At 50.0% G+C, this 23,822-nt stretch overlaps 5 protein-coding genes across 8 annotated transcripts; all 5 read right to left on the reverse strand.

Annotated features, from left to right (window-relative positions):
• Positions 1–4,161: 4,161 nt before the first annotated feature.
• On the reverse strand, positions 4,162–6,556 carry LOC100829604 (23.6 kDa heat shock protein, mitochondrial). Its single transcript, XM_003571037.4, has 2 exons — positions 5,830–6,556; positions 4,162–5,746 (listed from the first exon to the last, which is right to left on the reverse strand). Exons 1-2 carry the CDS (start codon positions 6,518–6,520, stop codon positions 5,343–5,345), a joined length of 1,095 nt encoding a protein of 364 aa, XP_003571085.2. The 5' UTR covers positions 6,521–6,556; the 3' UTR covers positions 4,162–5,342.
• On the reverse strand, positions 6,490–9,981 carry LOC100833399. 4 transcript variants are annotated; one of them, XM_010235695.3, is made up of 5 exons: positions 9,860–9,981; positions 7,912–8,167; positions 7,343–7,433; positions 6,844–6,910; positions 6,490–6,736 (listed from the first exon to the last, which is right to left on the reverse strand). In XM_010235695.3, the coding sequence occupies exons 2-5, from the start codon at positions 8,027–8,029 to the stop codon at positions 6,683–6,685; spliced, it is 330 nt and encodes a 109-aa protein (XP_010233997.1). In that variant the 5' UTR covers positions 8,030–8,167; positions 9,860–9,981; the 3' UTR covers positions 6,490–6,682. The 4 variants fall into 4 exon arrangements, with proteins under 4 accessions (XP_010233997.1, XP_003571414.1, XP_003571413.1 ...); XM_003571366.4 differs by having other exon boundaries at positions 7,912–8,162; positions 9,860–9,966; XM_003571365.4 differs by having other exon boundaries at positions 7,912–8,162; positions 9,557–9,890.
• A 611-nt stretch (positions 9,982–10,592) lies between these two features.
• On the reverse strand, positions 10,593–11,447 carry LOC104583970. The gene has a single exon (XM_010238020.1). The coding sequence runs from the start codon at positions 11,445–11,447 to the stop codon at positions 10,593–10,595; it is 855 nt and encodes a 284-aa protein (XP_010236322.1).
• A 3,018-nt stretch (positions 11,448–14,465) lies between these two features.
• LOC100829911 lies at positions 14,466–15,590 on the reverse strand. The gene is made up of 2 exons (XM_014900363.2): positions 15,236–15,590; positions 14,466–15,107 (listed from the first exon to the last, which is right to left on the reverse strand). The coding sequence occupies exons 1-2, from the start codon at positions 15,426–15,428 to the stop codon at positions 14,866–14,868; spliced, it is 435 nt and encodes a 144-aa protein (XP_014755849.1). The 5' UTR covers positions 15,429–15,590; the 3' UTR covers positions 14,466–14,865.
• Positions 15,591–22,341: 6,751 nt separating this feature from the next.
• LOC104583971 lies at positions 22,342–23,244 on the reverse strand. The gene has a single exon (XM_010238023.1). It carries the CDS (start codon positions 23,242–23,244, stop codon positions 22,342–22,344), a length of 903 nt encoding a protein of 300 aa, XP_010236325.1.
• Positions 23,245–23,822: the final 578 nt, after the last annotated feature.

Below are 23,822 nucleotides of genomic sequence, written 5' to 3' on the forward strand. Positions count from 1 at the left end.
AGGCTCTAGTACAGGACGTTCCAACCGGTAGGATGGTTGAAATGCTGGACGATCAACATCTGCAAAATCAGTTGGATGACCCCGAGGATGAGAGGATGTCCCGTAAGTCCCAACTTTGCTTCGCGGTGAGCGCTCCAGCAAATGGCGCGATCGTCCATGACCGCAAATCAGTGGGCGGGCCTGGAGCCTATGTCATAGAAGCAAGAGGCTGCACTCGTAAGGCCTCATCTTTTATCAGTTGGGCTTCTTATACTCACATATAAGATTAACACCGAGCATGTTGTTTTTTGTATACAGGGTGCAATGGCAGAGTGGGAGTCGGATGGCTCCCACTCATCTATCAACCAACAGTGGGATGATGCCATCAGCTACGCTTTGCAACGAAATGAGCACGGGGGCCATATGCGAGGTGTCGGTTCCGAGCCCTTTCGCAGGCAGATGGCGAAAGAGCAAGGTTCCTGGAAACGCAGAAGGGCGTCCAGAAAAGAATAGAGCTCAGAGGAATTAGATGAGAAGATCCGGGTGTTGGCGAGGGAGGAGCTCAGGAAGCTCATGCGGCATGCAAGGGACCAGCGTGACGTCGACAACTTCATTGATCACGGTGTTTTCCCGCCGACACCCATCCAACCAACCCCACCCACACCGGACCCGTCCCCGCTACCCAATAAGAGCACTTCATGCTCCGGCACCAAGTGCCAGCTTGACCCTCTTGGGCCATCCGACGAGAACCTCACGGTAAGCGTCTTCCCGCGCTACGAAAAATAGTGAAATACCACTATCATGCTCCAATCTATTAATGATGTTGCCATGTTTGTCATGCGAAGAAGGGCGTCAAATGCCGGCTACACATGCCGACGGTGGGGAATCCTCTGGGCACACGCGGGTTGCTGATGCCCCGTACGGCCGTGGTGCACCACGTGACCCTGCAAGACGACATGGTCAGGGTGCAGGTGGACTCGATGCTCAAGGGCTTCGAGGACGAACTAGTCCCTTATCCTCCGCACGAAGAGGCGACGACCCTAAGGGATTGCGTCAACTCTTGAGCCTTCTCCGTCTCCATCTCCATCTCCGTCGCCACGCCTCGGTCCGTCTCCACTCACCCGGCGCCTGACATCTCCGTCGCTGCTTGGCGCCTCACCCGGTCCTTTGGACTACGAGCCCGCGGAACGAGACTTCTCACCTGCGGCAGAGTGCAGCAACGACAATGCAGGCCAAAATCCTCCGTCGCCGCCCAAACCCGAAGCTCCGAAGCCATCCGCACCAAGACCCGTCCCTCGGAGAGCCGCAGCACAATCGGCCCCGTTGGAGCCCCGTCCAAGTGCCCCATCTGGGATGCAGGTCCCCCATAAACCAGATAGTTCTGATTTCCTGAGACGCAGGAAAAACAAGAGGGGGACAGGCGGCAAGGCAAGCAAGGGCTCCTCCAAGGAGGGGAAAGAGTCGTCTTCTAAGGGAAGAAAACCAAAGACCGCGCCGCAGATAGAAGGGATTTGGGAAGAGCGACAAGACATTCTGCAAATGCCCACCCATCCCCGTGTTGGAGTTAGATTGCCTGATGGATCTTATTTCGTGGACAGGCGATTCTCCCAATTTTTGTTGTTCCACCCCGAACAACCGATGGTGTCCCAGGAGACCTGTATCGCCTGCCACGGGAGATGCAAGAGCTCCATGAAAAATACATGAATGTGGCATCATCAGGTGCAGACCTAACAAATTTGGAAATTAGGGTTCGAGTGCCAAAGCATTATGGCTTCTTCGACTCCAATACGGGGGAAATTCAGAGGGAAAACGACGTTACCTTCGGCATTGACTTTCTCGACTTGTTTCACCTTTTCAACTGCAAGTGCCTCGACAACGCCATATTAAGATTGTGGTGTATACACTACACGAGGGAGGGCTATAGGGTGAAGCAATATGGGATGGCCGTCGCCGACCCCCTTCTCTTCAACGCCACTTTGCTTGGTCCAGACCCATTGTAGGCCAAAAGTAGAAGGTTGGCCATTGCATACCTCACTCAATTCATGTTGAAGCACAAAGACTGACGTATTGTATTGATATTGTACCATCTACAGTAAGTTGTTTTCAATTCGCATGAATACATACATCTTTTTCCGTCGGAAGACTTGCTTGTTATATTATTTGGCTAATACAATGTGCGTCCTTTTGAGAAACAGCGGCCATTGGGTGACAATCGCCATCTGCCTCGATCTTGGAGGGGTCACATATTTTGATCCACTACGACGCAAGGAGAATGAACCACAACGTGACTTTGAGCCGATCAAATATGTCATCGATGCAGCCTATCGCGACGCGGTGAATGGTACGCGATGCCTAGTTTCAGCCGCAATCGTGACGCTCCCCTCAGGCACACTTTCAGGTTCCCCTACGAGCAACAGCCTGAAGGATCCGTCTACTGTGGTTACTACTACGCACACACTATTCAACAGTTCAGCAACAACTTCCAGCCGAAGGGGAAGAAGACTTAGGAAGAAGTGAGGAATTGGTTTCTGGCCAACGCCGAGTTAGGGCACAACTCAGACATTCTCGTGTACGAGATCCAGAAGGACATCGGCGAAATCCTCAACAAGGAGGTCCTCAAATCGAGCGGGGATTACTACGGCGGCGGGATTGTCGCCAAAAGTGGCTAAATTGTGTGGAACACTTCTATTTGTGGCTCATTCTTTCAAACACTTTGTATACATGCATGTGACTTGAATGTTTAACTCGTGTGGAACTTTGTAATATATTTGCTGCTATTCTGTTTCTTTGGTGCTGTATACTGCGGTGCTGTATACTGCGGTGCTGTATTTCTGCTATGTGTTGTATTCCTGCTATTTCTGTGCTACAGGAATAATTATTTTTATAAATAATTCATTTATTTATTTTCGGCAAAAAACAGTACCAGTGGGTATCTTACCCTTCTTGAGTCCAAGTCTCGAAGGGCGCTTAGTCCACCCAATCTGTTCCGATTCCGGATCCGAATCCTGATCGCGAACAATCGTGGAAATCCCTATTTTGTTTTTAAAATCCAGCCAAACCTGGAAACGAGCCCAATCCAATGCCCGAACCAGCACTCTGAAAGCAGTTGCTCTACTTTACTGGTTCCACGACAAAACTCAGGAAGCATGCAACCGTGCATTTCTCGATTGGCACGTGTAACCGCTAGACCTGACAAACCGAAAAGTGACCCATCCCAGAAAAACTGGATAAGGGAAAATTACTCCAAAGACCGCCACTGGAAATGTCCAGTGCCGGGTAATTTGTCCACCACTGATGTACTCTACGCACTTTTCGGGTGGTGCCTGAGGAATTTACAGTGGCAGTTTGTAAGTCTTCGGTGGCGGGTATTTTACCCGGCATCAATGATTTCGGTGCAGCGGTGGCGGATATTTTACATGTCGGAGCGACTCGAGGTCGCAAAGTCGGCGTCATCCACCCAACAGTAATCCTCGAGAAGAGATTCCGCCAAACGCAATTCCCAAGCATGCGCCGGGAGGCCACGGAGATCGATTTAGACTTTTCTGGTGAAGGAGACAGAACTGCCATTTGCATGCCGCGACCAAGGACGAACGCGGATGGAGAAGCCCTCCGCCCGAATCCTCCCCGACGCCGCCACATCCCGCATGATCTGGCCGGAGCGGAAGATGAAGTAGGTTCTGGATGGAATGCGCACACCGTAACATCGGCAGTCGAGAGGGAGAAAGCGCGTCGGACTGCGTCGGCGGCGTCCCAGACCTTTGCGAAGCCACGTTCCACAACCCCCACCAGCGCGCACTGGAGTTCGCCCTCCAGTCGCACCATCTCCGGAGTAGGATCGATGATGCACCTCTTGGAGGGGGCCGGCCGGGGCAGCGGGGCAGCAGCCGCGGCCAGGGACTGGTGAGCGGCGAACAGAGCGGCCAGCCCAGGACTGCGAGGAGGGGAAGGGTTGCGGGCCACATCCACCCACGAGCGACGCATCCCGGCGCCCGCGTTGCCGACGGCGCTGGGGGCGGAGGGTTCAGGGAGGAGCCGTCGAGCCTTTGGGCTGTTACCGTGCTCCCCGTGAAGAATTGTTAGGAATACGAGCGCAGTGCAGCGGGGAAAGAAATCCTATACGACCCACGCAATGAAGCATCTTGTCTGGCTAAGCAAGAATGTCACGCCACCAGAGATGCAATGTTGTGGTTGCCAATCATGTTGCAGAACTGAATATTAAGGCCCTCCAACTTCCCCATGTTGCACAACTTCGCTCGCAACTTCTTGTGAGTACGGTTAAAAGCCGCGCTCTTCTTGTGAGTAGGGGCGGCAGGATAGGCACAACTTCGCTCACAAGAACAGCTGCGCTCTTCTACGAGATGGGTGACCATTCTACCCTGTCCTACTCCTGCCCGGGCGGCGCCGTGCAACGGGGTATCGCCTTTTTTGTTCCTGGCGACGAGGAGGTGGCCGGACTTGCCGTGGATCACCGTCTCCCCTCGAGGCTACCACATGGAGGACGGAGTCCCCTGCCATGGTGATCGACTCGCCGGAGGTTAATACAGCAGCTTCCTCGATGTCCACGACGACATCGCGCACCGGCTGAGGCGCTGCCGCTGCGGCAGCAGCGTCTCCTCCTTTGCTAAGGAGATGCTCTAGCTGCTGCCAATCGCCGCGCTGGGCGGCCATGAGCAGTTCGGGTTGGGGCTCGAAGCCCTCATCTCGCTTGCTCTGCATCTACAGGTTCGGTCGAAGTTTGATTTGTGTTTTCTGGAGCACTTCTCTGTGGCCTCTAGGGGTAGTACTCGTGGCTGATCCTATAGGAGCGGACTTGCACTTGCCCAGCATGGAACGAGCTCCATGTATTTATCCCACCGTCCTCCTTCCACGAGGCTAGCATATCCGCGGAGCGTTTTTTTTTTTTTTGACTGCACTCCGCGGGGATTTGCCAGCATAGAACGAGGTCTATATAAAGGAGTACACATTTTCTCGAATTTTTTTAAAGGAACACACACTGCTGGAAAGGTTGGCTGTAAAATCTACTTATAACACCAGTCTCGATGCAAAGAAGAGAAAATGAAAGTTTCAGATAGTACGGAGACCCCTGTTACGCCGGGCAATGGCCTTTTCCCTATCCCACACCACGGAGCCACAGCCCGCAAGTCGCCGGCTCTGAGCAAAGCCAGGAGGACGGGCGCGCAGACGGAGGGAACGCCATCGACACGATGCTTAGCTAGACACGTGCACGCAGCAACATGTACATCAAACAAGCAAATGAAGATCGAGTGCATGCTGCATTCGCGCACGCAGGACTGCCAGAACATCAGCTGGCTACATACACATGCTGCCAGTACTCGACTGCTCGGCAACCGAGATGTTGTCGCTCACTGGACCTCGACCTCGGTGACGTTCCTCTCCTTCCCGGCCGCCGGCGCGCGCGGCACCGTGACGTACAGCACGCCGTCCTTGACCTCCGCCGCGATCCCGTCCGCCCGGGCGTCGTCCGGGAGCAGCAGGCTCGCGTGATACCACCCGTAGCTGCTCGCCGACCACCACTCCTCCCCATCGTCGTCGCCCCGCACCTCATCGACCCTCTTCTCGCCCCGGATCACCAGCGTGCTGCCGCCGTCCTCGACCGTGACCCGCACGTCGTCCTTCCCCAGCCCCGGCACCTCGAACCGCAGCCTGTACCGCTCCTCCTCCTCCCGCACCTTCCCCTGCAGCGGCCGCCACCGCTCCAGCGGCCGCCGCAGCGCCTCCGCCGCACGCGACAGCGCGCTCCCGAGCCCTGCATGTTTGCACGTGTTAGTTTAGTTTGAGAAGATTAACTCATATGCTGATGACGATGTTGTCAACTGTACTGTGCTGTACCGTTGACGAGACGGAACGGGACCAACTGCCGGAGGTCTCTCCAAGGCCAGCGGCGCGTGGCACCGGAGCCGGAGCGGTCCTTCACGGCGACCTCCCGGCGGTTCTCCTCTCCTTCTGATGGAGCCCTGGCGGCGGTGTCTGTTGCCACCGACGAGAGCAAGCGGCCGTTCAAGCCTCCAAGAGAAGCAATTCCCTCCGGCGCTATAGCATACGCCGGCCTAGCCAGAGCCGGTGCGCGGCAGGCAAGGGCCTTGTTGACGCACAGGCGAGCTAAAGCCAGAGCCGGTGCGCGGCAGGCAAGGGCCTTGTTGACGCACAGGCGAGCTAAAGCCATCTGCCGGGAACAAACTCTGCTCACAGTGGAATCGCACTGCGTTGGGTCGCCTCTACTTGCCGGTGCCACTAGCAGGTCGAAGTGCTTGAAGAGATGGAGACGCGCCGCATTATAAAGGAAGGCAGGCAGCAAACAGGAAGAGAAGCCCAGAGAGACATCTGGGATTTCTGGAAGGAAGACGAACACATCCGAAACCTTCCAGCAGCGCCCAAGGAAACAAAGGAAATTTAACACTAGCATCTTTGTGATACGACAAACGAAACCGACCATAGATAAGCACACGGATACCACTACACAGCCACATATCGGGGGAAGACCACAAAAGGTTAAACGAAAAAGGAACACGATTAGGAGCATATAAGAAATTTATGTTACAGTTACTTAAAGAGAGGGATGCCATCCTGTCCCCAGGACAATCCATATTCATCACCCACAAGCTTGACAACCAAAAGTTCCAAAGTACTTTCCACGGATTCACAGCAAGATTTTAAACGACAACAACACCCTTAAATTAAGCTGCTAATCATACAGGCCTTCCTGTTCCCAGCCATCCACGAGAAAATCTACCATTTCCTGCCATTGCAAAACCGAACATGCAGGTAAATATGTGGTTTTATTTATGCTACACAAATGCAAAAAAAAAAAGTAAGATGGTAATGCAGGTTTGCATGAGATCTTACGCCAAGAGGGATCGGCCGTGCAAATGCCTTGGTGCTTCCTAGCAGGCTCTCATATGTAGCATTCCAACTACAGTCAACAGGCACAGACGTGATAAATGGACCAGCGTCAAGTTTGTGTTCAAACAGTGTAAGATAAGGACTATCATTGGGAACTATCCTAACTGGTTAATTCATAGTATTAAACGAGATGAGTTCAAAACAGATATTACACAAGATTCTGCAATTTCAAAGTGTCGCTAGTTGCTACCACATTGATAACCAGGAAGCCAACTAATGTTTATGGATATTGCATATGGTGGGAATCATAGTGCAGAACAGCTTATGGTAACCAGTCAAAGAAATGGCACAAAAATTAGTACACGTTGTTTTCTAAGCAGGTACTGAAAAGGGTACTTCGAATGCTATGGCATACTAGTAGATTATTTGGGTTATTTCAAACCCTAAGGATATTCCAGATCTTTGAGCTTCCATTACAAGAAATAAAATGCAGGACAGTTACCCTATTTTTGGTTCTCGGGTCTTTTGACGCTGAGAATGAAGCATTCTGTTTCCAACCCACTGCTGTCTAGTCTGGTTCCATAGTAGAAGGCCTGTATTGTACGGAAAGGAAAAATAAATGATCAGTGAAACTAGTGGTTTCTATTGGTTTATCACAAAAAACATAAGAAGACTGATGCGGCCTGTCCACTGCCAGATCTCCTTCAAGATCATGATTTGAGAGGCCTGAGAGGAAATGGTTTACCACCTGGCTGAGTAGCCACTGTCAGCAGTTTGGTACGCTTATCTCAAGCCATGAATTTAGTTAAACAATTTCAGTGACTTATGTTTCCAGATCATAAAGCACATGTCACAAGAGCAATCGGTTATCAATTAGAGTACCATTATTATGAAGATGGCTAAGATTATCATTTGCAACCATGTCTAGCATGCATCATCTATTCAAGTTGTAGAATTCCATGGTCATCATTATTAAACAAAAAGATAATCTTAAGCACAACCACACCATGCTGAGACACAATGTAATGAAAGTATACAGGACGGACATTTTGGATGATTAAATGTGTTTACCTTGATTTACAAACTCTTTTGGGTTGCTGCTACTTCCAGCTCCATGCTGATCACTTGATTGTGCTGCTGTGCTGATGGAAGACACACTACGCTGTGATTGCAAGGCACTGTTCTCCATTTCTGGTGGGCTTGTACTCCAGTAGTCCCCAGACAAAGTACGATGCTTTATTGAGCGCCCTTGAATCTTTAAACCTTTTGAAGGCTCATCAACAGCTATTATTGGAGTAGGCTTCGCACATCCAAAACAATTTCTGCTCTGTTGCAAATCAGGATTGACCAATAAATGATTAGAACCAAGTAGTTGAGGGAAGTTACACAAAGAGAAGAAGGGAAACGCTTGTGTGAAACCTATTGCGAGATCAACTACACTGCTGGACCATTAAAAGTTTTTGCAGCAGTCTCAGATTTCTCAACGATTCTTTTCCTTTTCACATTGTACTTACACTAAATGTACACACAGAGCCATAAATTGAGGCAAGCTAGAGCGTATAAAACGGAAATTCAAAACAAAGTGAATAAATCATTCGATATTATCTACAAAAGAAGACAACTGTATTCCCCCATCTGCAACAGACCAATAAGTTAAATCCATACAGATTAAAGTAGAAGTTTCTCGATATAAACTGTTACTGCAGGCATCTGCCTGGCCCAGCTATGAACACCCAGTATCCTTATCCAAACCATAAGTTCAGAAAAGATAATACTTTTTCTGCAAGCATGTAAATCTACATGCCTAATTGGATCACGTGGGTGACTGGATTACGTGCACACAAAATGGGATTAACAATTTTCTATCCAAATACAGACTTCATTATTGCCGACTGCGCCATACGACAAACTTCCCTAGAAAGCTCCGGTTTGGAAGCTTTCGGGGGGGTAGGCAAGAAAAAAGAACTAAAAGGAACCTAGCAGCAGACCAAAAGTATCAGTCTGATAACCAGCATTGCTAGAAAACCGACAAACACCATTTGAGCACATAGTAGTTACGAGCAATAAGACATGATACGACATCAAGCAACCATCATCATCGATTCCAAACAACTCAGCCCTCTCAGTAACCGTTATTGATAACCAGCATTGCTGGAAAACCGACAAACATTCTTTGAGCACATATTGTGACCACGAGCAAACAGACATGATACAATATCAAGCAACCATCGTCGATGCCAAACAACTTACCCTCCCAGTAACCGTTAACGATGTCCGGCATGAGCTGGTCATCTATGTGGATACGGAAACCTTAAATGCACGTGTAAAACCCACCTATAAACAATAAAAGCAGATACCATTGCAGATTGACCGGTATCTCTAACCAGGACAAATTCCATCGAATCAACCGCAGCACGCGACTGCCTACCGCCAATCAAATCACCTAGGTCTCGTTGCGTGACCAGCTCCGAGAATTCGACCAATCCCAATCAACTACCGATCATCACTCAATCATTCAAATCAAACGGGGGCATCAAGCCATTCCCCGCGTGATATATAGACACCGGCCAACGTCTCCTCCTCTAGTCCCAGGCACAGCACAACACGCTCAATTTCACACTACCAATCACGCCGCCGCCGCAGCAGCAGCAAGCAAGCCAGCCGAGTATCAAGCGGAGGAGAACCCCGAGCTCGCTCGGGGTGGAGGGAGTCATACCCTACGCAGGCGACGAGGCGACGCACCCACGAGGAGAGGGACCCGCAGCCTAGCAGCATAGCATCCGGCTCGCCGTCCAAGGAGGCGCAACAGAGGGCAGTCCACCAAACCCTAACCCTAGAAACCAAAGGTCTGGCCGGAGGGGATCGGCTGGCTGTCCGTCCCAGACTCGCAAGCGCCGCTGCTCTCGCACACCCCACTCTGTCACACACACTCACCTTCCTTTTTCGAATTCGATCGATGATTAAAGGGGGCGGGCGGGGGGGGGGGGGGGGGGGGGAATTAGGTGGAGGAGTGCGGTACGGTAATGGCGGCTTCTTCTTTCTTCTTTCCTTATCTGCTTTTGGGTTCCGTCCGGGGAAGAGGAAGAAATCATTGCGCTTGGTTGGGGGCTAGGCGCCGAGCGTGCGTGGCCAGGTAGGCCTGGAGACTACGGGGAAAGCAGTCCATGACAGGTGGGGCTTCCGGCTTGATCCGGACCTGGATTAGTTTGCGAGAGCTTGTCGTACCGGCTTAAGCTAATAAAGCTTGGGTTCGCAAAAATCCGTAACCTGACGTGCAAGGTGCAAAATCAGTTGCCTGGACTTCACGGTGGGCTTGCGTGCTAGCAGGACGATTAGGTTTGGTGTTGGCTTATCGGACGGCGTGCCGTGGAGGAGTCCTTTGGAGGCCCAAATAAATCCAGATTTGAGCATGTCTCGTCTGTGTTCACGGTTTGATATTCGAGTTTTTTTTTTGCTGAAAAAACCGCGAGAGGATATAGAGCTTCTGCGATACGACTGCTTTTACATCTCATTGACGCGTACCGTACGGAAATTCGGACATCGCCGCTACACTACTCCACAAACAACCTTCACGTGTGATCCACCAAACGATGCGTATGACGCCCCTATCTTTTCCGTTCCGTGAGAAAAACAAGATCAGTTCACCGATTGTCAAGAAAAAAATTGTCAAAAAAAAATCAATAGTTCACCAGGTTTCATAAAAAGAAAAAAAAAAGGATCGCCGGTTTTTTTTTGAGGGAACCGTCACTTTATTAATGAGCCAACAAATGGGGGATACAATGGGGATCAGGCGATTCTACTAGCCAAATATATCGGCCTTCCTGTCGAGAAGTCGATGCCCTCGCCAGCGTGTGCGCCTCCATGTTTGATGCTCTGCCTTCATGCACAAACTCAACGGAAGCAAAACGAGGATAGCATCTCTTGATCTCCTGCAGAACTAGGGCGAACCGGCCCAGGTTGTCACCCATCAGAGCCATGATGACCTCGAGGCAGTCCGAAGCCACACGGAGGTGAGCAAGCTGTAGATCTTCAGCAAGGGAGAGGGCTTCCCTACACGCTAGCGTCTCCAAAGTGCCAGGATCGTTGATTCCAGCGATGACCTGGGCAGAAGCGCCCAGGAACCGGCCATCCATGTCACGGCAGACAGCGGTGATAGCTCCAGCACACACCTGCTTTGCAACGGCCGCGTCAACATTGATCTTGGCATGATCTACCGGTGGGGGTAGCCATCTCTTGGTCGGCGCCGGAGCCCCCGCTCCCCTGGTGATTTCTCGACTGGGTGTCGAGATCTTTAAGTCATGGAGGAAACTGTCGATGAAAGCATGAGTTGACAGTGGGCTCTGATAGCGATCCTCATGAAGAACCTTCCTCCTAGCATACCAGATAGCCCAGAGGGTTACGAAGCACCGTGTCAGCTCTTCATGTGGCAATGAATCAATCATCGTGAAGATCCATTGTTTTGCGTCCGGCTCTGACGTCCGCTCCATATGCTCCCAAAGGCTCTCCGGCGCAAGTGCCCAAATGCACCTGCTCATGTTGCACTCAATGAGGGAATGGCGCCAAGAATCTGTTTCTCCACAAATTGAGCACACACTTGAAGCAGCCATATTGCGGCTATGGCGGACATCGCCAGTGGGGAGCGATGTCCGACCCAGGCGTCACAAGAAAACCGGTAGCTTGGACGGAATCTGAGTTCGCCACAAAGAAGTCCAGCTCTTCTCCGTTGCCGTCTGGTTAGAGGTCGTGACATGCTCGTCCAGCCACGCTTCTCGCCTGCGCTTAGTATTCACCAGCATGCGGTATGCGGATCTGACCGAAAACAGGCCAGACTTCTCAAAATTCCACGCCAGAAATCTTCCATGTTGCGGGTGCAGATCGGGATGGATCGGATCAGCTCCACGTCCATAGGTAGGAAAATTTCATTTAGCTCATGGACATTCCAACGAGCTGAAGTAGCGTCGATGAAATCTGACACTCGAACCGGTGCCTCCTCCGATCGACACGCCAGCGGTCTCATAGCAGTGCCACGAGCAAGTTGACCACGACACTGTAGCAGGCTAGCAGCCCAAAAGGAAAAGGGTACTGAGCCTCCATGGACCATGCTTTCTTCTCAGAGTTATATGGGCCGAAGTTGTCCTGACAATCTAGCTGTCTCCTGCGGAATCGGCCCGCACAGAAGAATAAACTGGGCTGGCGCGCCAAGACGAGGGCAGGCATCGTCACGGCCTGTGTAGGCTTCCTGACGGTGATAGCGAGGCCTGCTCATTCTGAACACGCATCGGTTTCTGAAACAAAGAAAAAACTGAACATGCATTCATCTACTCTTCTACTCCGTAAGTCCGTATATTCCCTAAAAAGAAAAAACTTCATACTAAAGGAAAAAATGTTTCGATAATAATATTCTGTCGCTCACGTATATATTTGGTTGGTGCTTATATGATACTCGCTCCGTCCCATCTTAAGTGACTTTCATATTTAGACGAGCTTAACTCACTTGACATGTGACAGTATTCCAGTATACTCCAGCTATACTATAAAGAAACGACATGCCGGAACCAAAGAAGCAAAACGGCGCATGTGTAGCCCGTTTTCTTCTTCTTCTTCTTTTGCTTGGCCGCTGAATCATGAGTTGGGGACTAGCCCTATCATATCACCCAAAAGAAAACAAAGAGACCACCCAAATCTCCAAGGATCAATCTGAACAAACAAAAGAAGATTCCAGCCTCTGCATATGAGTGATCGGTGCTCTACGTAGCAACTGCCCCGCTAACATGGCTTTTGGTCATAAGGAAAGGAGGAAAAAACCCGAAAGAAATACAACGTCAAGTACAATGGAGTACAGAACACTAGCTGGCTGGCTGGTCCTAATTTATTTTGCTCCTGATTCGCATGCATGCTTAGCATATATACTAACCCGTATACAGCTACATAAGCAACGCACCTACTAGTCAGAGCCAGAAATGGATATGGGAATCTTCTCGCCGGCTGCGAACGTGCCCTGCCTGTCCTAGCCCGGCACCAACCCGTTTCCGGCCCAAACCGACCAGGATCACATGCGCAACGCAGAAACGACCAACCCATCATCCTTGCAATTGCAATTGCATATGCTCCGTAGTTGCATGGTTCAACGGCTACGCGCAGGCCGTCGCCGTCGGGGACCGATCGTGCAGTGCAATCAATCCCGTACTTGTTTCACCATTCTTTCGTCAGAGGCTTCCTGTTCTGAATCATGGGGTCGGTGGTGTACCCGGTTGTGCGCAACGTGTAACACACTTTTTCTTGGACTTCTTTTAGCTGATTTTTTTTCTTGGACTTATATTACTCCCTCCGTCCCATGTTAAAGTATCGAGATATTACACGTATCTAGACGTAATTTACTATATAGATGAATGTCCAGTTTTAGACAAATTTGAATCATTTAATACGGGACGGCAGGAGTACTTAAGACCATGTTACCCTCCATAAATAAACATAGAACAGCTGCTCCTTTTGTTCCTTAAATTAAGACGTATTTTTATTTTTTGACCAAGGATTACCCCATGAATGTGCGGCTTATGTGATAGAAATCACCATAAATAATTATTTTTTAATACAAATGCAATGATATCAAATTTATTTCACAATAAAATACACTGATAGACTACTTATTGGTCAAAGACTCGGTCAAGAAAAACAAAATAAGCCTTAATTTAGGAACAAAGGGAGTATATGCATAGAAATTGTAAGGACTGAAGTGCAAGATGTGAAAAATATGAAGGTGTTTTACGCAAAGTTGTGATGTCATTTTACATCCCAGCAACCTAGAACAATGGTCCCGACATAATACAATTGTAGAGAAAACTCTCCGTTCTCATGCCTTCCATGTTATTATTTAGAAAAGACGGTACTCCTAGGGTCAGTAGTATCTTACAACGTTTGACTAATTATATACCACCTTCGTTACTAAATATAAAATGTTCTCACTTTGTTTTAAGTCAGATTTCTTTAGTTTGACCAAATTTATAGAAAAAATGTACCAATATCTGCAACTTCAAGTATACTGGAGTATATTGTGGTTTTAAAAGTTCACAGGTGTGCTCTAACCGGTTCTAACTTTAGATTCGCCACTAAATTTAGGTAACACGCACTCATTGTTTATCGTATCGGTTGACATATTCTGTAGCTCGTAAAAATATGATTAATTGTTGCTAAAAACCCCCACCTAATGGACAAATAATCATATTTTCGTTCTGAAATTTCGCAAGTCATGTTGTACCACGTGCTACGCCTACGTTCTCAATTTGTGCATATTTGTCTTTGATTTGTACTATAGGGGATGTATCCCAATTCCTCGTCGCAATGGGAGGGGAGGAGTTAAATTGTGAAACCGGCGACCAGACGCATGCCGAGCACCTCAAAACGACAGGGTGGCGCAAGCTGCGCGCAGCGGCAACACAGTTGACTTTGACTCCGTCCGTCCGTCCTGCTCACGCAGTCCCCGTTGCCTGCCGCTTCACGAACGAAAGCAAAGGAGCCGTAGATGTTTTGTTTCACACGCGTGGCCGTGAAAATTCGCAAACCCGTTCCGCCACCCAACAACAATCTTCTACAGCGAACAATTAATCACGGTTTTCAAAAGAAAAAAGGAGCATTTGAATCACAAGGTTTCCATCATCTTTTTCTTACGAGAAAAGAAAATGAGACCGGGGTGGATCTGTATGTACAGAGGAAACCTTCCCGGGGAGAGAAAAAGAAAAGGTGCAGATCTGGTAGCAAATCTTCTTCCGCTACTCCTAATAATCACCTACTCCGTTGTACAGAGACCCATGCCATGCCAGGACAGAGTCAACAGCCTGCCTACCAAAGCAAACCAAAGCAACCAGACACCAACGGCACAGGCAAAAAGAAAACAAAAGAAGAAGGAAGAAACAACAACACGGACGGACGAACGGGTTGCCCTTGGAAGACTTGAACTCTAACAATCTAGCTTTGCAAACTAATCGAGTCGAGCACGGCGACTCGCTACTGGCCGCCGGCGTTGGGAGGTCAGTAGGAGTAGGCGGTCCTGTGCACGGAGCGGTCGCGGAGCATGCCGCGGTACAGCGCCTCCCGGTTCGCCGGCATCCGGTGGTGGTCCCCGCCCGCGCTGCCCCTGCACGTCGGCTCCGAGGGAGACGGCCTGGCCGACGACGACGACCTGGCGACGGGCGGCGCGGCGCCCTCATTGTCGACGACGCCCGCCGCGAAGCGCACCCGCTTCTTCTCCCCCTTCCGCCGCGGCCGCCTCTCTGCAAAACACGAACGGAAAACCAGGCGAAGCGCTGCACACGTCAGGATCGATCGATCCCCGTAATCGGAGACGAAGAACCGAAGCAATCAAGCATCGGGAAGGAGGGTCTCGTTAGTCGTCACCCACCTGAGTTGGAGGAGGAGGAGGAGAGGCAGGGGCGGAGGGACGCAGGCGAAGCGGGGACGTCGTCGTCGTGCTCGGCGGGCTTGGCGAAGCGGCGGAGCGAGAAGAGGACGAGGGATCCCGAGAGCGCCATGGCCGTGGCCGCCGCGAGCGCGAGGGAGGCGCCGATCGAAGACGACGAGGAAGACGAGGACATGGTCGCGAGCGCGGTGGGTGTGGTCTGGAGGCCGGGGGTTGGAAGGCAGGCAGGTGGCCGGTTTCTGTTCTTCTTTCTTGCGCCTTGACTCCTGGACAGAGTCCTCCGTTGGTTTTTGGGCTTGGGTGCCTGGTTTGGTTTGGTTGGAGCGCCGTGGGGTGGCTGGCAGGCGCTGCTATATACTAGCGGGGCTGCTAGCCCCGTGTTTGGACTGACCGCGACGACGGGTTTCCTTCCTTGATCGGTACGATTTGGGTGGATGTGGGGCGCTGGTAAGACTGGTAGCACTTAGTGACCTTCCATAAATTGTGAAAATGTTGCCAGCTCCGATGAACGTTACTGAAAATATGGAGTATCAAACTTTAGCCAGTAAAATTATGCTAGGGTAGCGCTAAAAATCTGAAGAGCATAGCGTTAAATTCATCACATGTAACATTGTTTCCGATCTAATTGATATGACATATCCGCACAAGGCAACCGATATGGTCTGGTGATCCGCATGTAACTGGGACTTTTTGATTTGCCCTTTTTTTTAGCCGATACGGTATAGTATAGCTAGTTATTCGCATGTAAATCGGACTCTTTGATTTGTCGTTTTTTAGCCGATACGGTTTAGTGCAGCCTACTTATCCACATGTAACTCGGACTCTTTGATTTGTCTTTTTTTAACCGATACAGTCTAGTGCAGCTACTTATCCGCACGTAACTCGGACTCTTTGATTTGTTGTTTTTAGCCGGTACGGTCTAGTGCAGCTACTTATCCGCATATAACTCGAACTCTTTGATTTGTCGTTTTTGAGATAATATATTTAGTTGAAAGTTTTTTTCTCCAGTGACTACTCAAAAAATTGAATTAAGTATGAGCTTTATTTGTCCCACAGAATGAAATGCGAAGCCCGCTGGTATACTCCATCTGGTTGGAGACCGTGGTCAATTGGTCATGGACGCATGCGCCAACTGTTGCACAATGCTGCTAATTATTTCCCCTAGTATGGAGTAGCACCGAAACCGATGGCTGCAAAAGACTCTGCTGGCTAACCACAGCCCACAGGGTTCATCTTCTTCTGTTCAGGAAAGTTCAAGATCTTGCTGGAGTAATAAATTTCACATAAATTGCATGCATGCTGGGCTTTATTCGTCTTGGTATGGTGAGTGCGAGTTACCCACACCCCCACGTTTACACAAAAAAAAAGTTACCCATACCCTGTGTCTTCTAGTGGCACTATGGAGTGAATGACATTGGAAATAGACAGGCTGAGAAGTCGGCAGAAGTCATGGCAGATTGGCAGTCATTGTTCATTTCTGAAACAAATGAAGCAGGCTCTAATTATAATACGCCAGTAGTACTATCAGGGCATGTCAAATGGTAGAGAAGATTATCTTCTCTCATGTGTTTCATGTTATTTAGAGAAAAAATAAAACATGTTGCATATTACTAGGTTATTTTCTAAGGTCTTATGGAGTATACAATTAATGTTTAAATGAATAAAATTAATTAAATAAATGTGAAGAAAAGATGAAATCTAGTACTCCTCCTATCCAAATTAGTTGTGCAATTTTGTTTGGATGCGAAGTATCTAGATGCGTTTCAGTGTGTAGGTAGATGCGTATCTAGACAAAGTTGCGACAATTAATTTGGATAGGAAGAAGTATAATGAAAATAATCGTCTCATTTTCTTTATGAATAGATCATCTCTTAGTTAATAGAAGGCGTTCTATGTGGTATTGTTAAAAAAAGTCCGACATTATCCCATTTTATATGCCTTTATTTATTTATAATGTTTAAAGTTTCAAATTCTAACAATTGTACTCTTGATTTTTTTTTTATTATACCACTTCTTTGTTTAAATCTGAATGCCCAAACCCGTCCTCGCGACCTTCATCACCGACCCGTCCCCGTCTCCGTCCCCGTCCCCGGTCGCGGGTTTCAGTTTTCTCCCAGCCCTGTCCCCATCGGGTTTTTCATCCCCGTCAGGGAACCCAAACCCACTAGCATTTCAGCACCAAACCAAAGTTGCAGGAGCAACTTGAATGAAAAACAACCAGTTTCAGCACCAAGATAAGACAAAACATTATAATTTAGGCACCATTTCACACATATAACAATATCATATACTAGTTCTCACATATAACAACACCTTTTGGGATAGAAATATGGGCTGTATCGGGCCATTTTTATGGCCCACATTGAGTTTTCGTGAGTTTCATGGGTACCAGTTTGGGGAGTGCTAGACCGGGTTTCAACCCGTGAAACCCGCTGGGTTTCACTTTTGACCCATGAACAAACCCGCGGGGATTAAATTTGATCCAAACTCGTCCCTTAATGGGATAAAAACCCGTGGGTTTTCGGGTTTCGGGGCCCCATTTTCATCTTGAAGCATCCCCGACTGTGAGTCTGTGACATCTTATCGATTTATCAGGTGACGCCATACAGAAAAGCAAAATAGTCGTGTAATAAGGCTATTGTTGTTTCTGAAAAATTTCCGGACCATATAGAATGACCTCAATAGCAACGTGCTCTCTTTCGTCTCTCTGCTAGTTCTGTAATCTCTAGTGATAAATCAAATAAAATGACTTGTCGAAAATACCCGTTAGTGTTCGACGTGTAATCGTATATTTTCTCCGATCCTAAATTGTTGTCGAAATGTTACGTGTATCTAGATGTTTTTAAAAAATAGATACATTCATATTTGGACAAATTTGAGTCAAGATTTTAGAATCAGTAGTATTTTCTGTTCTTAAAATCCACTCGCCTGGCCCGGTACGTTCCATTTCGCCACGAACGTGGACGCGACACCGTCTCAGATTTGTCACGGTCTATGTAACTACGTTCACGCGCTGTGTATCTGTACGGCCCCTCTCCCAGTCTCGCGTATGGAAGGCACGTTTCCTGAACATCTCTCTCTCTGGATCGAGACTCTGAACCTGTTCAGTGAGGACTAGCGAGAAAGGCACGATGCTTTACACCGTCTTGTACCTGTCAAGACCACTTCTCGACTAATGGTTCTCCTTTGCGTTCCGACCCTTTTCCGATTTCAACCCGTGTCATGACCAAGAGCCAGATTAGCAAGTGCACCAATCAGGATGCTTTATTACCCGCGGTGCAAGGTGACGTAGTAGTACTTTTTTTTTTGTGTGTGGCATGGCTAAACCGAGGTTTGTTTGTTAATCGTCCGATGATGAGGTGGGCAATGTTGAAGCACAAGAAGATTGGTACAAGTGCTTGACCAAAACATTCCCTTGTCTAAATCTGAATGAAATAATAGGACTGGCTTTTAGACATCTAACGATAACTCAGAGGTGAACATTACAGCACGTGCTACTGTGCTAGCTCCTGGGTATTTTGTAACGTAAAAAAAATTGCATGCAAATGTTATGACTCGTAAGTTTTTCATAATTGTGGTGTTCCCAACACAATTGCTTAGAATCTAACCTCGAATGAAGCAGGGTTTATTCATGTTCTTGGGCCTACCATGCCCAGTTCGTTTGAACTGCTCGATCTGAAATTGGCCGTGTGGTGTGCAAGGCATGGGCTCCGCCAAAACGCAAAATATGGTTGGTCAAATTGTGGCCTTTGCCTGCTTTGTAGGTAAGTCTAGGAGTCAACGACTCACCTTCTTTTCTTTTTTCTTTTTTAAAAGAAGAATGTGTATTAATTGTAGCAGGTTTTATTAAAAGGGCCGACTCGGCCCATCAGAACAGTTCCAGGGACAGAATCGGGCAACACACCCGAACTCACACAATTTCTAGCGAAAGCGGAGATGCCATGGGCAGCACCATTCGCGGATCTCGGCGCCTTGCTGATGGAGAAGTCTTCAAAGGATCTGAGTAGAGTTGCCATCTCCGCGGCAAGCATGGAGATCGGTGACCGACCCGACGTAGGAAGAGAGATCTCTTGAGCGAGGGACTGGCAGTCGGTCTCGAGACAAATCGGCCCCGTGACAAGATGGCGGAGGGCCAGCAGGCCTTTTCGAGCTTCGAGAGCTTCTGCTGCGTCGGCGCTGCAGCAGGAGAAGGAGCCCGCCCAGGCCGAGGCGGTAGTGGAGCCGGCGTGGTCGCGGAGGATGGTGCCCCAGGTGCCAGTCCCTCTCTCCTTGTCGAAGCTGGCGTCGACATTGAGCTTCAACCATCCCCGTGGCGGTCTCGCCCAGGACACGAACTGTTGCCGGGGCCTGCTGGCGAGGTTCGGCAGGGGTTGGGAAGGCGTCTTTCCCCTGAGTTGCGCCGGGCAGGCGGGAGACATTGGCAGCGGCTAGCTCAGACCAAGGAGCAGGGAGACGGACGCCTGGATGGGGCATTCCCCTTTTTCAAAGATGATATCATTCCTGTGGTGCCAAGCTCGCCACCACAGCATCAACAGTCTTGCTCTGGTTTGTTCATCCACAGACGAGAGGAGAAGGAGAAGACCATCTTTGCCTGAGAAGTGAAGGTTCTTGTCCGGGGGGAGCTTCCAGAAGCTTCTCATTGCAACACGGAGGGCACGGGCACGGGGGCATCTCATGACAGCATGCAAGGCATCTTCATTCTCGTGTCTGCAGATTTGGTAGGTTGGGAGCTCGTTTGGGATGCGCCTAGCCTTGTTCTGCTAGACGGTGAGAGAATTTGTCGCGAGCTTCCATCCAAAAATCTTGATCTTGGGTTGAACATCAGTGCCCCAAATGATATCCCACAACGGCCGGCTTCCGTCAGGCTGATTGCTATTTTGTCCGGCGGACAGGCTCTCACAAAGGTCAGCAAGGGCCAGCCTGTAGGTGCTGCGCACCGAAAAATTCCCTGAGGGTTCATGATGCCAAGCAAATCGGCCCGCCACTGCAGCACTTGGGAGAGGGATACTCAAAATAGCCGCAGCATTAGAGGGGATGAAGATGTCCCTGATTCTGTTCTCCAACCAAGTGCCCGTGGTCTGGTCGATGAGGTCTGACACTTTCCTGAAGCGGGAGCGTTCGAGGTTAGCAGCAACTTTGAGATTTCCCCTGGGCACCCAGTTGTCACGCCAGATGCGGATAGACCGGCCGTCTCCCCCTCGCCGGATGAGGCCTTTTTTCAGGAGTTCCAGGCCATGTTCGATTCCCCTCCAGCAGGGCGAAGCGTTTTGGATGAAGGCAGTGTCGGTGAAATTCCCGCAAGGGAAGTACCTGGCTTTGAGGAGGCAGGCGCAAAGGCTATCCGGGGAAGTGATGAGGCGCCAAGCTTGCCGCACAAGGAGCGCTTGATTGAAGAGGCGAAAATCTCTGAAGCCCAGGCCGCCTTGTCTCTTCGGAAGGATGATTTTGTCCCAGGCGAAACAGTGAATTTTTCGCTTATTCTCTTCGTCGCCCCACCAAAAGTTTCGAGTGATGTGCATAAGGTCGTCGCAGAGACCAGCCAAGAATCTGAAAACACTCATAGCGTAAGTAGGGAGAGCTTGAAGAACAGCTTTCACCATAGCCTCTTTTCCCCCAGCCGACAGGTTTTTTTCATTCCAGTCGGAGCAGCGCTTCTGGAACCGTTCTTTGATGTTCTGGAATTTCCCATTTTTCACCTTCAGGAGTCGGTAGGCCCAGCTATTTTTCATCGAATCCCTTGTTTGTAACATTGAGGATTGCATCGACAGTATCTCCTTGAGTAGGGGGGCAAGCATTGCCGAGGAGGATTGAACATTTTTCCGGGCTGAGGAGCTGGCCTGTGCCTTGTTCATAGTTGTTTAGGATTCTTTTAATCGTGTGCGCTTGGTCAGCAGAGGCTTTGAGAAACAGCAGGCAGTCATCGGCGAAGAGGAGGTGGGGAATACCTGGGCTCGCTCTGCAGATCTTCAGTTCAGTCAGTCTGTTCTCGGTGATCTCACGTTTGATCAGGGCTGACAGACCCTCTCCAACGAGCAGGACGAGGGAGGGCAAGAGGGGGTCTCCCTACCTCAGGCCACGGGGCGGACGGAAGGGGGGGAGCAGCGTTCCGTTGAGCCTGACGGAGTAAGTGACAGAGCTGACACAGGACATGATCCAACGGATCCATTTTTCGCTGAAACCCAACTTGCGAAGAGCTTGTTCGAGGAAGTTCCAGTCGATGCGGTCGTAAGCTTTTTGCCATGTCCAGCTTGTAGGCACAGAACTTTCCTTTTTCGTCCTTGCTTTTTTGGACCGTGTTGAAGCATTCGAACGTGATGATGGCGTTGTCTGAGATGAGGCGCCCTGGGATGAAGGTGCTCTGCGTTTCAGAGACGATGACGTCGAGGAGCGGTCTCAGACGATTCACCAGGCATTTGGCGACGACTTTGTAGACGACGTTGCACAAGCTTATGGGTCTGAAGTCTTTGAGCTTGGTTGGGTTTTTTGATTTTGGAATGAGGACGATCACTGTGCTGTTCACCCCTTCAGGCATGATCCCGGTGTGGAAGAAATGCTTTACCGCTGCAATGATTTCGGAATTTACTGTGTCCTAGTGTTTCTGGAAGAAACGGGCAGGGAAGCCGTCCGGGCCTGGGGCCTTGTGAGGCCCGATTTGAAAAGGAGCATTGCCGATTTCTTTGTCAATGAAGTCGTCGCACAGCCTCACCTTATCGTCTTCGCTGATTTTTGCTTCCATTGCACTGAGGACCAGGTTGGGGGAAACAGAACTGTCTCTTTCATAGAGCTTGCTGAAGAAATTGTTCACCAGGGTTGCAAGATCGTCCTCACGATCAATGATCATGTCGTTGTCACATTGAAGCTTGGTGATTTTGTTCTTCTTTGCCCTCCAAGTAGCTTTCCTGTGGAAGTACTTTGTGTTTCGGTCTCCCGAATTTATCCAGTCCGTTCTAGACCTCTGGTTCCAGTGGATTTCCTCCTTATCTAGCAGATCATCCATTTCAGCGGAGAGCTTGGTGAGTGTTCTGTGGGAGCTAGCGTTGATGGAGTTTCGGAGGCGGCCGATTTTCCCACGGAGTTTTTCGATCCTTTTAGAGATGGCGCCGCAGGATTTCTTCCCCCCAGCTCTGAAGGTGTTCCATGGTTTTCCCCAGCTTCTGGCCGATATCACCGAGGTCGCCGTACTGGATTGGTGGTCCCCACGCGGTCTCAACCTGGAGCGCGAGATCCCCTTCCCTTTCCCAAGTCAGCTCGTACCTGCGGCTGCGATTAGCGAACATCACCGCAGGAGGGGTATCACAGGAAAGGAGAATAGGGGAGTGATTAGAGCAGGTGCTAACGTTGTGGCTGACCTTAGCAGTAGGGAAGACGTTTTGCCACTCCGAGCAGGCCACCGCCCGATCGAGTCTCACCCGGACATTGCGATGGCCCTGTCGGTTGTTGTCGTATGTCCAGTCTGTGCCCGAGAAGCCCAGGTCATGGAGATCGCAGAAGGACAGGATATCGCGAAAGTTCTGCATCTGTCTCTCGTTTCTCTTGGCGTTGGAGAGATGCTCGTGTTGCCACATCGTTTCGTTGAAGTCGCCTATCATGCACCAGGGCGCCTGCCCCATAGGTTTAAGGCGACGAAGTAACTCCCACATGAGGTGATGGAGATGAGCCTGAGGCTCGCCATAGACAAAGGTGCATCGCCATGTTATTTCATTTTGGGTAAGGGATACAAAGACATCGATGAAACAGTTCCCAAGCTTGTTCAGAGAGACATGGACGGAGTCGTCCCAAAACAGCGCAAGTCCGCCGTCCTTGGTGTCGTTGCAGACCTTGATGGCATTCTTTAGACCAAGACGCCAGCGTAGGTTCTCGGTCACATTCTTCCTTTGACAGGTTTCAGAGAGGAAGACGATCTTAGGCTGATGCAGATGGACCAAACGAACCAGATCCTGAACTGTCCGTGGACGGCCCAATCCACGGCAGTTCCAAGCGAGGATCGTCATTTCTCCTGACAGGCACGGTCCGTTGTGCCTGTCAGGTGCCGGCGGCCCCGAGGCCGGCTGCCTCCTTCTCGGCAACCTTGCCGATCTACTCCCCTTCCGTCTCTCCCTGTCCCTCCTCTAACCCTTTATCGGTAACAGAGAAAGAGACATTTTTAGTGGTTTGTTCGTTTCCCACAATGATGTCGAGAGACTCAGAGTTCTCTGTCGCATCAGGTAGCGGATTGGACTCTTCAATTTCTCCGTACTCCATGTCTCTCAGTCTCTGCAGGCCGTCGGCACCAAGGCAATCTTCTAGCGATGGCCAAAGGCTAGAGGTCCTCTTGGTGGCTGGCTGCAGGATGGCATCTAGGACTTCTGGCCTTTAGCAGTGTTGGTGGCATCCTGTGTGGCTTGCGTCGGGGCAGCCGGCGTCAGGGGCGTCCTGTCCTGGACCCAGAGCTTCTCAACCTCGGATGCCACCAGGTTGGCAATGGCATGCTGGCGAGGTGAGTGTAGTGGCGGTGGTTGTTGGGAGTGCCCAGGGAGGGCAGCTTGGCGATGGTGCTGTCCAAGACCGGTGGATTCCGGCAGGAACCAGC

This window comes from Brachypodium distachyon, chromosome 3 (assembly GCF_000005505.3).
Source record: "Brachypodium distachyon strain Bd21 chromosome 3, Brachypodium_distachyon_v3.0, whole genome shotgun sequence".
NCBI classification, from domain to species: Eukaryota; Viridiplantae; Streptophyta; class Magnoliopsida; order Poales; family Poaceae; genus Brachypodium; species Brachypodium distachyon.